This window comes from Dermacentor variabilis, unplaced genomic scaffold (genome assembly GCF_050947875.1).
Source record: "Dermacentor variabilis isolate Ectoservices unplaced genomic scaffold, ASM5094787v1 scaffold_12, whole genome shotgun sequence".
In the NCBI taxonomy this organism is placed as follows: Eukaryota; Metazoa; Arthropoda; class Arachnida; order Ixodida; family Ixodidae; genus Dermacentor; species Dermacentor variabilis.
Genome location: NW_027460280.1, coordinates 22,268,593 through 22,283,426, shown reverse-complemented (window position 1 = coordinate 22,283,426; position 14,834 = coordinate 22,268,593). Strand labels below are relative to the sequence as shown.

The window sequence follows — 14,834 nt, the reverse complement described above, 5'->3', positions numbered from 1 at the left end:
CGTGTGGAGTGTGATGTCGATGTCACTGGCTGAGACAGCAATGCGCATCTACTATAAGAATCCCAGTCAAGCGCCCCAGCCCGGAGAAAGACTTTGCCACCACCCGAGAGAGAAAGAGAGAAAGAGAGAGAGAGAGAGAGAGAGCAAATGATAAATGAAAGGTAGAGAGGTTAACCAGGTTTGAGCTTGGTTGGCTACCTTATACTGGGGACAGAGGGAGAGAGCAAATGATAAATGAAAGGTAGGGGGTGAACCAGGACTGATCTCTGTTGGCTGCCCTATACTGGGGAAAGGGAAAAGGGGAAGGAAAGATTAAAAGAAAAAGAGAAAGTCCACTGGGGACATCATTCGGTCACAAAGCAGGACATAGCAAGCAACATCGACGAATTCTACAGCATTAATGAGTGGGTAGCAGTAGTCGTTAATAAATCTAAATCGGAGGTATAGAATAAAGGTAGTACAAACCTGTGCTCCAACCTCCAGTTATGGTGATGAAATTGAACAGTTTTATGAAGATGTTGAATTAGGTATGAGAAAAGTGCAAACTCAGTAAACTGTACTGATGGCCGACTTCAGTGCAAAAGTGGGGAAAAGGTAGCCTAATGAACAAGCAATCGGCAACTACAGCATCGACTCTGGGAACACTAGAGGAGAGATTTTGGTACAATGCACGGAAAGGTGTAAGCTCCAAATAATAAATACCTTCTTCAAGAAGTGTTAGAACAAAAATTGGACCTGGAAAAGCCCTAATGGGGAAACAAGAAATGAAATTTATTTCATACTTTTTGCCGACCCCAGCATAGTGCAGGATGTAGAAGTGTTAAGTAGGGTAAAGTGCAGTGATCATAGATTAGTGATGTCTAGCATTCACCTCAATTTAAAGCGAGAAAGAATAAAATTGGTCAAGAAGAAGCAGGCCAACCTAGATGCAGTAAATGTAAAAGCAGACCAAATCAGGCTGGTACTTGCAAACAAATTGCAGCCTTAGAACAGAGAGATGAAGATGACATAGAGGTAATGAATGAAACCATAACTAGGCTGGCTTCAGTAGCAGCAATTGAAGTGGGAGGTAAGGCATCAAGGCAACCAGTAGGTAAGCTTTCCCAAGTAATGAAGGACCTCATAAAGAAACGACAAAGAATGAAGGAGTCGAACTCAAGAGATCAGATAGAAATCGCAGAACTGTCAAAACTAATCAACAAAAAGAAAATGGATATTAGAAATTATAGTGTAAGACTGAGGAGGCAGTAAAAAATGGATGCAGCCTGAAATCAGTGACAAAAAAACTTGGCATAGGAGAAGCCAAGATGTGTGCACTGAAAGATAAGCAGGGTAATATCAGCAATTTCGAATGTATAGTAAAAGGAGCGGAAGAATTCTATGCTGACCTGTACAGTACCCAGAGCCCACGATACCTCCATTCGAAGTAGTGATGAACAGGTTGCAGAGGCTCCTTCTACAACCAGCGATGAAGTTAGAAGGGCCTTGCAAAACATGAAACGGAGAAAAGCGGCAGGAGAAGGTAAAATAACAGTCGATTTATTCAAAGATGGAGGAGACACCATGCTTGAAAAGCTGGCCGCCCTTTATACGAACTGTCTCATGACTGAAGGGTCCCAGAGAACTGGAAGAATGCCCACATTATACTAATCCACAAAACGGGAGACAAAGAATTGAAAATTAGATGCCGATTAGCTTACTTCCAGTATTGTATAAAATATTCACCAAGGTAATTTGCAATAGAATAAGTGCAACACTGGACTTCAGTCAACCAAGAGAACAGGCTGGCTTCGGGAAGGGATACTCTACAATGGATCACATCCATGTCATCAATCAGGTAATCGAGAAATCTGCAGAGTACAATCCTCTCCATATGGCTTTCATAGATTACAAAAAGGCATTTGATTCAGTAAGTATACCAGTAGCTGTAGAGGCATTACATAATCATGGAGTGCGTGATTCTTGCGTATCTTGGAAAATATCTACAGGGATTTCACAGCTGCCTTAATGTTCCACAAAAAAAGTAGAAAGATGCCTATAAAGAAGGGGGTCAGGCAAGGAGACACAATCTCTCCAGTGCTACTCGCTGCATGCTTGGAAGAACTATTCAATCTGTTAAACTGGGAAGGCTTAGGAGTGAGGATCAATGGCGAATAGCTCGGCAACCTTCGGTTTGCTTGTGACATTGTCCTGTTCCGCAACACTCGGGGTGAATTGCAACACATGATTGAGGACCTTAACAGAAAGAGTGTAAGAGTGGGGTTGAAGATTAATATGCAGAAGACAAAGGTAATGATCAATAGCCCGGCAAGGGAACAAGGGTTCAGGATTGCCAGCCAGCCTCTACAGTCTGTGAAGGAGTATGCTTGCCTAGGTCAGTTACTCATAGGGGACCCTGATCATGAGAAGGAAATTTACAGAAGAACAAAAATGGGCTGGAGCACATTTGGCAGACATTGTCAGATCCTGACTGGAAGCTTACCATTATCAATAAAAAGAAAGGTGTACAATCAATGCATTCTACTGGTGCTGACATATGGGGCAGAAACTTGGAGACTGACAAAGTAGCTCGAAAAGAAGTTAAGGACCACACAAAGAGCCATGGAACGAAGAATGCTAGGCATAATGTTAAGAAACAGGAAAAGAGCAGTGGGAATCGGAGACCAAACGGTGATAGCCAATATTCTAATTGACATTAAGAGAAAAATATGGAGCTGGACAGGCCGTGTAATGCGTAGGTTAACCGGTGAACCATTAGGGTTACAGAGTGGGTGCCAAGGGAAGGGAAGCGCAATCGAGGACGGCAGAAGACTAGGTGGGGTGATGAAATAAGGAAATTCGCAGGCGGAAGTTGGAATCAATTGGTGCAGGACAGGGGTAAATGGAGATTGCAGGGAGAGGCCTTCGTCCTGCAGTGGACATAAAAATGGGCTGATGATGATGACACGAAGAATAGTGCAGTTTTTGCCACTACTCCCATATCCCCTTCCTTCACAGACGCACCTACAAATGCACAGTGAGAGAGTAAAAAATAAATACTTGTTTGAAAAATATGAAGCTTGAATATGAAGGGTCCAAAATATATGTGCATTCATATATGCTGTAAGTTTATTTTAAATAACATTGGTGTTTTGAAACATAACTGTGTGGAAGTCTTGTATTATGTATTTTAAGTAACCTGCCTTTATATGGGCTGTATTGGTGCAAGACAGAGGTAATATTGCAGGGAAAGGCCTTTGTACTGCAACATAAAATGGGATGATGATGATGATGATGATGATGATGATGATGATGATGTGGGCTCCATTTGAAGCAATACAAACAAAATGTTATTTACTGATCTCTGTCCATGAATAAACTTACTTCTGTTCCTACATGTAGTCTTCATGAAGAATTGGGTATTGAGCAACCAATTTTTATTTAAAAAGCATGTTGGCAGTTCCAGGTTTTGCGATCACATAGGCTTGTACTGAATTCCATTGATTGATTTAGAGCAGGTTCGTGTGTCCAGTGGCCATTTTAGATCAACCCACTTTACTGCTGGAACATGTATTCAGCCGGAAATTCAAGGATGTGTTACCTCACTTCCACCTGCTGAGAGTATGAAAAGGTTTTGATGCTTTTGTTAACGTGAATACACAACAGATATGCCAGATTTGCTAGTTGGAGCTGATCCTTAACGAAGATAGTTTTATAAGCTGTATGTGCTCTTTAAAAATTAACATTATTTGTATGCGATAAATCTGGGTGTGTTTACTAGGGGTTTGATGCATCTTTTAATGTCTTGAATCTTTGCAGCTTCTACGATAAACCGTGTTTTGATCCCTCCCTGATAATCCCTCTGTTTGTAATCTATTTGTATTACTCATCTTGAATGTTCCGCGTGAATTGTGCATTTTTGCAAAGCAGTAGTGCTTTACACTTGTAGATGAAGTAGATGTTTTTTCTTTCCAGCCCAGTTGCATACCAAGACCCATACCACACCAACATGACGCACATGTTCGTGCGGCTTTTCACAGATGCACTAAATGAGTACACATATGCAGCCATGCAGGCCGGCCTCAGCTACTCCCTTGACAACACCATATATGGCATTGTGGTATGTGCAGCTTACTCTTAATCAGGTTGTCTTTGTGTAGTAACTTCCCCTGTGTATAGCTGCTTTGTGTGGCTTGCCATTTTGATTTCATTAAAATGTAAAGTCCAATTGTTATAGAGAGGAGCAGGTGCAAAATGTAACATTTGCACAAATGTAACACTATTTCCTTTTGCATGCATATGTATGTGCATAATTGGCAGTTTGTAAAAGCACCTTGTGCTTTACTTGCAACCATACTCTAAATCTGGCACATTCTTTTTTTTGTCTTTTGGAACTTTAGCATTTCAGTACACACATTGACTGAGCTGCTGAAATGCATACATGCATGTACCGTGAGAGGCACAGGTCTGAGAAAAAACATAAGCATGATGAACTGGGTGATATTTAACATACCTAGGTGGCTCAGTTGCTATGTGACTATGATGTTTTTTGCTGTGCACAAGGGCGTGGGTTTAATTCCAGCAGGGGCAGAAATGAAGGAGACTTGTACCAAGAAATGTGTACATGTTTAAGAAACCCAGGTGGTTGACTTTAATGCAGTGCCCTCAGCATTTTGCATAGCCTCTGTGTTGCTCTGGCATACTCCATGAGTGCACATCCCATAAGCGCAGTAATAGGTGACCCTCGTACAGCTAATAATGCCAAGTGGCCCCTATGTATGCGCCATGTAGATGAGCATTCCAGTAGTGCATTGTGCTTGACCTTAAAAAGGAACCTTGGTCTTCTTTTTTGTGTGTGTGTGTTTGTGAATGTGATGAAATTTGCTCTCCTTATGTATTTTAATGTGCTGAATGTAATTCTGTATTCATTTTTCTTGTGCAGTTGCAGTGCTGCAATTATTGTGTAATTACTACTGCAATTTATTGCAGTAGTAATTATACAGACGTTTGAGACACATTAACACCGCTGGCATCGGCACCGTGATGATGTCATGGTGTTCACTGTGCATTCACAGCCCGCATGGTCCGATGTGAAAGATGCCCAGGGTGTTTGGCTGCAAGGGCAACTATTCTGCCTGCCGCTTCTGACAGGAGCTTTATGTGCACAAATGTTCCTGCTTTGTAGCTATGGGCAAATTCACACAGTTGTGCTAACAGCGGTCTGAGAAGACGGTAAAGTTCAAGCCACAAGCGCAGACATTTTTTCATAGAATGTATCTCATGCAACATCAATGCAAGTCACCTCCAGTGCTGCTGGCATCATGAGGTGTCAGGCAGCTGCCAGGGTGCCGTTACTGCTCTGCGGCAGTGGTTACCTTGGGGTTATTGCCATGCATTAGTATTGTTACTCTGGCATCATGTCAATGTGTCACCTCATGTACTTTTAAAACATTGATCAGCAAGCTTGAGTGCACTGCTGGACATTGCTGTCGCTGCCAATGTTTCGCTCTTCAGCCGAAACTGCTAATTTCTTTAAAGAAGTTTTTTTTTTTCAGGTAATATGGAAGAAACCATAAATGGTAGTATGAAATATATTGGCATACCAGATCTGTAATTTAGAGCATGAGAAGTAAAATGAGAAATTCGTGCTATTTTTTTATACCAAAGTTATGACCCAACAAACGTTTGTGGAAAATACTTAACAAGTACTAATACTTAACAATGTTTTTTTTTTTCAAAACATTTTTAAAAAGGTAACCATAAAAGTTCACACGACACGAGACGTGGCATGTGTTGCAGACATTGCACCTCAAAATGCACAAGTTTTTGCAGTTGTGGTTATGAGTCAAAACGAAGAAGCACATGATGTTGACTTAAAAAAAAATATGGTGGAACCTCCCTGAACGGGAATTATCCAAGATACGCATATGTTATATTTGGCTTCAGCATACTTCTACTGCTGTTATGGATGTTTTGTACATGTGTTGTAGAAACAGTAATGTTCGCGTATGTGTGTGGAATTAAAAGCAATGCATATTACACCCATGTGGACTTCTATTTCACATTCCACATTCCATACACATACAGTCTTCTCTTTCCCTCTCATGTTCGTCTTGTGTTACTTCCTCGTGTTTCCTTTTGTATGTGTTTGGTCCCAATATACTGAGTACTGGTCTATGTACTAATGTGTTAAGTATGATACATTAGTGTTTCCACGTTTTAGATACCACATAGACAATCATTGACTCCTCCTTGTCTTGTGGTAGGCATGTAGTCATCCGTAGAGGGTTTTAGTAGGCTGTTTAGTAGTCGCCTAGGCTGTTTTGCGCCGATGTGCATAATGTTTGCACGGACAGCGAGTCGTTACCACGCCACACCTGCCGGCTGCTGTCAAGCACGTATGCAATGGGCTTAGACTGCATTCTTCTCCTGTATTGGAAAAAGTGTTCAATACTGGGCCATAGTCAGCTATGTATTGCACTATCTCCGGGATTGGCTCACATTTTCTGGCCACGGACGGTGGACAATTTTACTACTTCCCCTTTTATGCTAGGCAATAAAAATTATAGGTAAACACTGTGTAAGTTCATAAAGAAAATGATTTTAAGAGGCACAGTCTTGCCTTAACCTCGTGAATAAGATTTCACTCATACTTCATACTTTGTGCACACTTAGCATTTAATTTTTTAATTCGTGAAATGTGTGCAAAGGCAGTACTAGAAGGCAAAGGCAGTACTGTAGAATGTGACTTTCATCATTTGGCAGGTATTTTGATGTGGTCTTTTGACATAGTGGCTATGGCATTGTGCTGCTAAGTTTAAGGTTGCACATGTGATCCCACCTGCGGCGGCCGCATTGTGACAGGGGTGAAATGTATAAATGCTCCTGTACTTCACGTGCAGAACCCCTGGTGGTCAAAATTAATCACATGTCTCCCACTAACGGCGTGCTTGATAATCAGATGGTGGTTTTGGCTTGTAAAATCGCAGAGTTTATTATGTTTACAGTGGTATACCTTAGGGGAAAAATAGTCCTAGGTTGATGAAATTTAAATGAAATAATAGATAGCAGGAAGCATTAGTCACATTGGTTACATTTTTTTCTTGTCCATGCTAACATTTTCCGTGAGAGTCTTGTGTTGACATTATTAGAGTGGAACCATTTGTTTGGTTATTGATTGCTGCACTTTATTTTTTCTTTTTCTCAGCTGAGCATTAGGGGCTACAATGATAAGCAGCATGTACTTTTGTCCAAGATTATGGACAAGTTGACGAACTTTGTGGTTGACCAGCAGCGCTTTGACATTCTCAAGGAATCTGTAAGTGGTACATGTTCTTTTAGGTGAAGGAACTACATTTGTGAATAGAAAAGCTGTAGCTTTGTCTGGATAGCGATATTACGAGGAAGTTTTAGCTCGGGCCCTACTCCGATGCGGCCCATTCAAATACATGTAAAATGCAGAAACACTTTTATGAAATAACCCCTGGACAGATTTTAACAAAATTTGTTGCGTTTGAGAGAGAAAGGTAAATTCTAGTGATTGTTGGAAGGGGAATTTCTATTTAGGGCCTGAATTTTGTTAAGAAAATTTTCAAACGTTCGAAATAAATAGAAGTACGAAGTTTACAAATTACTAGCTCTGCATCAAGAACAGATATCGCAGTTCTGTAAATGGCACCCGTCAGACCATTCAAAGCGGACAAATTCAATATCTCAATTTATAGCTTGTGTGAATTCGTTATGTTCTGTACAAGGGTTCTGCAAAAGCTGTATTTCCATATTACTAAATTTTTTTAGATTCATGTGTAACATATCAATTTTGTCTGCTTTAGGTGTACTATTAGATGCAATTCACATAATTGTGATATCATTTTTCATTGCTCAGTTAGAGTTGTAAACTTGATAGTTTATGAAAATTTATGATTTTAGCCAATCTTTAATAAAAAATTGCCAACATAAATAAAAAATTCGAAACCAATAGTCACTAGATTTTAAGCTTTTCTTTTAAATGCAACAAACCTCGTCAAATTTGGTGCAGTGGTTGCCGAGAAAAATGAATTCTCCTTTTACGTGTATTTAAATAGGAGCACTCGAGCTAAAGCTTCCTCTTAAATTGTGAATGTTTGTACACTGCCTCTCTGCCAGTAAAGGGAGTGCCCATGGCTTTGTCAAGCTGTCATCTGTGACAGCTTCTTCCGTTGGATTCCCGCATCACGTAAAGCTACTTCATGCAAATAAAGTTTAAAGTTCGAAGTTCAGTTGAATATGACTAGTAGCAAGTACTGGTCTAGAGCAATTTATCTGAGGTTATTTTCATGTTGTATGATGGATGGTAAGGTTATCACAGTTAAGTTATTCTGCAATATAACTGAATAGTTCTTATACAGCCGCGTCTCACACTGGCTGAAGGCTTGTGCGAATAACAGGTGGCTTTCATAAATGGTGACTCACGGCAACAAAAAGTGCACACTGTCCTCAAGATGCCTGTTATTGCTCTATGCATACCTGTGGACTCTCCTGAATTTTTCTTATTTTTTATTCATTGGGGCTTGTGCTATGATTTTACTAATGTTGCATCAAGTTTTACAAAAAAATGGATTCTATGCGTGAAAACATTTCACTCGGTGGTCTCCACACCTTCTGTAGAAAGTCTTCTGATGGTGAAAGGACACTAGAGGGAGTAGCATGCTAAGAACAAGTTTTATTTATACAAGTTCCTGGAGCAGGCAAAACGAGCAACAGTAAAGTCACTGTGATCTCAAAATACAATGTGCTGCTCCTCAGTCTCTGCAGTACCATGTTATCTGGGGCTTGTCTGCTGGTGTAAAAGTGATATGTACTGTGCCCCTGTCAAGTGGGCAGGTTAAGTGCACTTACTCAGTTAAAGTGCACATTGCCAAATCTAAACGTCGCAAGTGGAGTGTCACTTGCAAAAGATTACACTCCGGTCAGAGTGCGCTCATGGAATGAACTTTGCTGGCCAAGTGCGTAGCCTCGCCGCCAGTGGTTTAAATGGTACAAAATTTAATGCGTTAAAAAAGGGCACATAAGTTCATTTTAGTGTTTGAACAGCTTTCAACTATATAATCGGAACAGAACTTGCTCATATTCTGTTCTATCAGGATCAAATGCAGCCTCATCACATGCAATTATGCTGTTCTGGATTGGTTAGATTTGTCTTGATTGGCATTGACTTGCAACACTCTCATAATATCTTCGTTTTTTGTTGAAAAAGTATACATTAAGGTTGTTTTTATTTATAATACAAAGTAAAACAATTAATTTTTATAAGCTTTTTCTTTTTAATTTACGTCTTCAAAAAACACGCTCTTTGTCTGTTGTCAATTTTTTTTTTACTGCAGTGCGCTCCGTTTTTCCATTTAGCATCGCATAGCCTAAAGTGTCACTCAAGGTTCCGAAGTGCACTCCCCGTAAGTGTGCTTAACTTGCCCGCTTGACAGGAGTATAAATCATCGTTAATGGAGTGCGTATGTATCCCACAAAAGGCGTGCCTTCAGAACAAGCTTTAAAAAAAAATAATCCTGTCTCCTTTTCTCCCTCCCCACTCGGTGTCATGGCCGCTGGATATTTACTAATTTTGAAGTTCATGTGTTGGCAGGTGTGTACAGTAGGCTTCTGTTAATTTGACTTTGAGTTATTCGATCCTAACCAAAGGTCCTGCCTGGTGCCCATACATTTCTATAGGACCAAACTTTCGTTATTTCAATCCTGAAATCAGCCCTCGCCAGATAATTCAAACTTGGCTGGTCATCACACATCTTTCTGATGCCAATGGCGACTTCAGTAGCGGCAGCATCTCTCTTAATGGCGCATAGGGTACAGTGAATGCATCAAATACATGTCATCTCTTGCGAAAACTATTTTTTGCCTGCCCCAGGAATATTTTAAAGCTAAAACAGTAGCTCACAATGAAATGTAGTTAAACCTCGATATAACAATGTATTTAACTTTTCATAACTTGGCCATAGAACACCATGTATTTAGAACCTCAATATAATGAAGTGTGTTTATACACAATTTCACTATAATTAAATTTCACTGCCACCGGGAAGGAATACCGAGACAATGAAAGGAAACTTCTGCGGACACAGATGGTCAAATGCGATTGAGAGCGACCAGCGTCGTGTTAGTATAAAGTTCAAGTGCGATAATATTCTATTACACCCCGTACGCTGTATGCTTTGGGTGCGAGTGAAAACTTGTGAGGGTGAGCCGAAAAGGATTGATGGCTCAGCACGTTACACTAGCAGCAAGAAGTCGCATTGCATGTTCTTTTCATTACAGAGAATTGCATGCATCACAGGATAAACTAGCGAAATAGTTAGTCCAGGTAGGGTCCTAGTCGAGGCGTAGGCCACCATTCTGCTTGCGATTTTAACTGCAGAATATCAAATGTGTTATGGACTGTGCAGAGGACATGTTGTGATTCTTCATAGACAGTGATAAAGGGCTTTCTGAGAGTGATTGTGATGGACTTAAAGAGGCGCTGCGACTATATTATACCCGCTAGGATTTGCATCACAACACGTTCCTTGTGTTATCATGAGGTGAATGCAAAAAAAATTATTGTATTTACTCTAATCGATAGTGCATATTTTTCCGATAAAGCAGGTAGAAAAATTGTGTGGGTGTTAAAACTGAGCACGACCCTAAATCTGCGTTACCATATCGCCATTGGCATTTCAAAATGGCCACCTTGTACGCGCTTCGAGCCTGGCTACCGTAGCTTCCTCCATGGGCTGTAGTACGTGTGCTTAGGCTAGTCCACCGTCCGTCTTCCAATTTTCTGCATTTGCTCTATTAGCATGGAATTGTCGACTGCGAAGACACACCGAGTTCATCACAATGCCACAATTCAAAGGAAAGTGATTACGTGTGCGGAGACCGACGGAAATTGGGCCGCATTATGGGCATTCAGAGTTCCTGAAACTTGCATGCGAGGCTGGCACAAACAGGAGAGGGGTTCTATTCCGGCGGCTGCTGCGTACGGCACAGACGTGCGGCCCATATCTTGAAAGAGATCTGCGATGGAGACAAGAGGGCCCTATTTTGAAACGATCCACTTCGGCGATACTATCGCCTTGGCCACGGCTCTGCCAAAGTTGCGTGCTAATTGGCTCTTTTAGCAATACCGGAAAATAAATACCGTCAAGCAGTTGTCACGTCACCGTGTCCTTGGATGCTCCCGACGTATATAGTTAGACCTCTATATAGTGAACTTCAGTATAACGAAATTCTCGATATAACGAAGTATTTAACTTTTCATAACCTCTTTTCCGTAGAAGACCATGTATTTAGAACCTCAACTTAACGAAGTGTGTTTGTATGCGATTTCAGTATAACGAAATTTCGCTTCTGTGGATGCAGATGGTCAAATGGTTAAATTACAAGCGGCTGCTTGCAAACGCACCTCTCAAATAGCTCGCCGCACCACAAGAGCGAATGCCTAAGTGGAGCCTTATCATGTTTGGTATAAAGTCCAAGTGCGGTAAGATCCTATCGGGCCCCGCGCACTTTGTGCTTTAGGTGTGACCGAAAGTATGCGAGGGTGAAACGAGAGGTGGTGGCTTCTGATGAGCTGCCTTCCCGCTCGAGCAGAGGGAAAGAGGGGAAGGGGTGCAAGCTTGCGGTAACGCGATCAAGTGCACAAGAGAGGCAGAGGGACTAGCCTGGCGAGAGTATAATGATAGTTCAAGATCGCCCTTACCATTCGACCCAGACATTTTAGGTATCGTGAAGGGGGGGGGGGGGCAGTAAATTGGCGTGCATCTTGGTCGTAGCTGCGCAGAGCTGTAAGTGCGGCTGAGTGCATACGCATCCACGCACCCTGCTTTAGAGGTAATCTGCCGCATGTGCAAAGAGCGAGACGGCGTGGCATCATGTAAGCTATCCCACCGCGGGTTTATTATTGGGGGTTGTGTAATCTTGAGTTTTTGCGACCGGATTTGTTGGAGAGGCAGATGAAGCATTCGCTCCCTGCTGCCGGGACTTTTTATGATAGCGTCGTCTTAGTGCGGGCGATGCTATCAGCCCCGGGGGGGTGAGTGCATGTGAAAACGTGGCTAGCTTCGCTTAATTTATAGAGCCAATTCATTGATATGGCGTTGACAAATCATTGACATGGCTCAAAACTATATCTTTCGTTGCCGACTCTCAAATTCCACAAAATGTATTTTTTCTTATTGAAATTAGTTTTTGCAATTGCCTGATAATTTGGAATATCTTACGGCCCCTTCAGTATAAAGAAAATGCATTGGCTACTGCACTTACTTCCATAAAAGGTTCGACTTCAATATAAAGAAATTTCGATATAACGAAGTAAGCTGCTGCTTTTACCGACATCGTTATATTGAGGTTTTAACTGTACTTTTGACGGTGATGCAAATAACTGTTTGTGCTGCAGTACATCCGTGGCCTCAAGAACTTCAGTGCTGAGCAACCTCATCAGCATGCAGTCTACTACACTTACATGCTGCTGGCCCAGAAAGTGTGGTCGCACAATGAAATGCTCGAAGCCACAGAAGGTAAGTTGGTGCTGATGTACCAATTTTTGGAAAAAAATAAAAGTTCAGAGCTTCCTTTATCTTCGAACCAAACCATTTGGGTAGGGGTGTGCAAATATCAAATATCACCGAATTGAATTGAATATTCAATGTTGTATGAATCTGCTGTGACCCTGCATGTCTTAGAACCTTTGACAGGTGGCAAATCACACTGTACCTGACAATGAAACGGTGCCGGCACTTTACTGTCGGCACCAGCTACTAGAGTCGCATGATGCATGGTTATTTCGTTTCTCACGTATATTGTCCTTGCGATAACCTACCTGCTTTAAAGTTGGGATGGCCCTTCTGCATTTTGGAGAAAAATGAAATGAAGGCTTCCCATGCAACAAATAAAAGATTGCCACAAAACACAGGTCCACTATTAAACACAGAACCCCATTGGCATTCAGTACAGCAGAACATCACTAATTCATTAGTTTGAGAGGAAAACAAAACACTTGATTGTATTCAGCTGAAATGCTATTGATAAAAGATTTTGTCAAACCTTCATCTACTAGAACTGAGCTGCAATCAGTGCTGCCATACTAATTTGGTGTTCCCTTTAAAAGTAGACCGTATTGTACATAGATTTCTATGTCCCTAAGTTGCTTGTAACTTGCAAAATTCTTGTTATGCGATGCTAGGAGACTCCTGAGCATGTGATGCACCATATTGCGCAATATCTGTAAGCATTAAATTTTGTGAAAAAATATTCTGATATTAAGAATTCATTTGATATTTAGCTTTTTTGACATCAACTGTCAGTGGCTTTACCCCTGCAAAAAAAGTAGGATAGCTCTTTGGGTCATTCTTGTGCCATTTGACTTCACCACTGGGCTTATGCACATTCAGTAATGTTTGCTGGCAGGCTATTTGGAAATGCATTCTTCATAGCAGTGTTACAGCACATGTCGACCTTTATTGGGTGAGAAGGAAAGGGTGTGCGCCGAGGCTTTCCTCCTCTCTGGCTTGTGCGATCCGGCGCCATGCTGCTTCAAAGTATTGCTGTTGCGTACTGTGGGACAATTTTGAGATGTTTTAGATCATACTTTGTGAAATTTACGCAATGTCCATTTATATAAGTTTGTCAGGGAAGCCTTTCAGTGCATCGGTAACTACGTACAGTATGCAGATATCTCTTGGGGGTGCAAGCATGTGACGCGCATCATCAGCCACGGTGTGCGTATTTGCGTATATTGGTTTTAATTCAACAAAGAGAACCGGCGTCTCTGTATTACCAGCATGAAATGGTAAATCTGCTCTTTATATGATAGCTTGGCGCAGGGAGTAAAACATAAAGCATGAGAGCGCATGCTCGTGTACAGCCAACCTAAGGCAACCGTGGAACATCTAAGCGGCAGGCGCTATCAAATATTTATGATACACAAGCATAGTTCTCACGCATTTCACGCATTTCAATTTTAGTAGGCTTGAAATCACTATATGTCTACGCTAGCCTCCTGCATGAGGCCGATGGCATTGCCTAACACAGCGATCACTGCGATTGTTGAACCAGCATAATACATATATAAGCTATGTGCCACAATATCCAAGATGGATCCCTTAAAAAGAATGTGATGGCTTTTTTTGAGAACAATATTTCCATAATATGTGTGAGTGCGTCGTAGTGAATGGAATGAACACAACTGAAAAAAAAAATTCGGTTATCATCTCTTTCTTGAAAAAGAAAGAGAAAATGGGCTAACGCCACAGTTCAACTTCGCATAGTCACGCCGCACAACGTTTATAGATCTATAAACGTTGATGTCGCGTACTTGGACCATGCGCTATGTAGGACAAATGTATCTGTAATCTAGCACCTACCACTGCTTAGGATGCTCGTGCAGTTCGTAAATGGTCGCTTTGCTGGACGATTATAGTTCACAGTGTAAGGTATGCTGTTATTACTAACCAAAACTATTTTATTCATGCGGGGAAACCTTATCCACTGAACCAAGTAGTCACAATGTAATCTGTAGCTAACAGTTTGAATACTTGTCAAAGTATAACAGCACAGCTCCCATCGTCGCAGAACAGTACCCACACTGTTATGATCGTCCCGTATGTTTCATTGCTCCTAAACTGCACCTTAGAACTAGAGGATAATACTGCAGTAAGCTCACATTAGTGAATGGAACTTTCAGAAATACACACTTGATCTCCAAGGCTGAGTGTAGCCTCACACATGCGCGCACACATCGCGCTGCGTGCTCCGTCCGCCTCAACGCCAGCAGAAAGCCCGGCCATACCGACTTAAACCACTTCAGTGCATCTCATAGAACCGTTTTC

General features: G+C 41.5%; 1 protein-coding gene across 2 annotated transcripts in view; it reads left to right on the top strand.

Annotated features, from left to right (window-relative positions):
* The window catches only part of Ide (Insulin degrading metalloproteinase), a 247,923-nt gene that overhangs the window by 137,206 nt on the left and 95,883 nt on the right, over positions 1 to 14,834 (top strand). For both annotated transcript variants that reach the window (XM_075676326.1, XM_075676325.1), the window contains exons 17-19: positions 3,955 to 4,099; positions 7,187 to 7,297; positions 12,404 to 12,524. In XM_075676326.1, the coding sequence (XP_075532441.1) occupies positions 3,955 to 4,099; positions 7,187 to 7,297; positions 12,404 to 12,524 (377 nt within the window). The remainder of the gene's footprint in view (positions 1 to 3,954; positions 4,100 to 7,186; positions 7,298 to 12,403; positions 12,525 to 14,834) is intronic.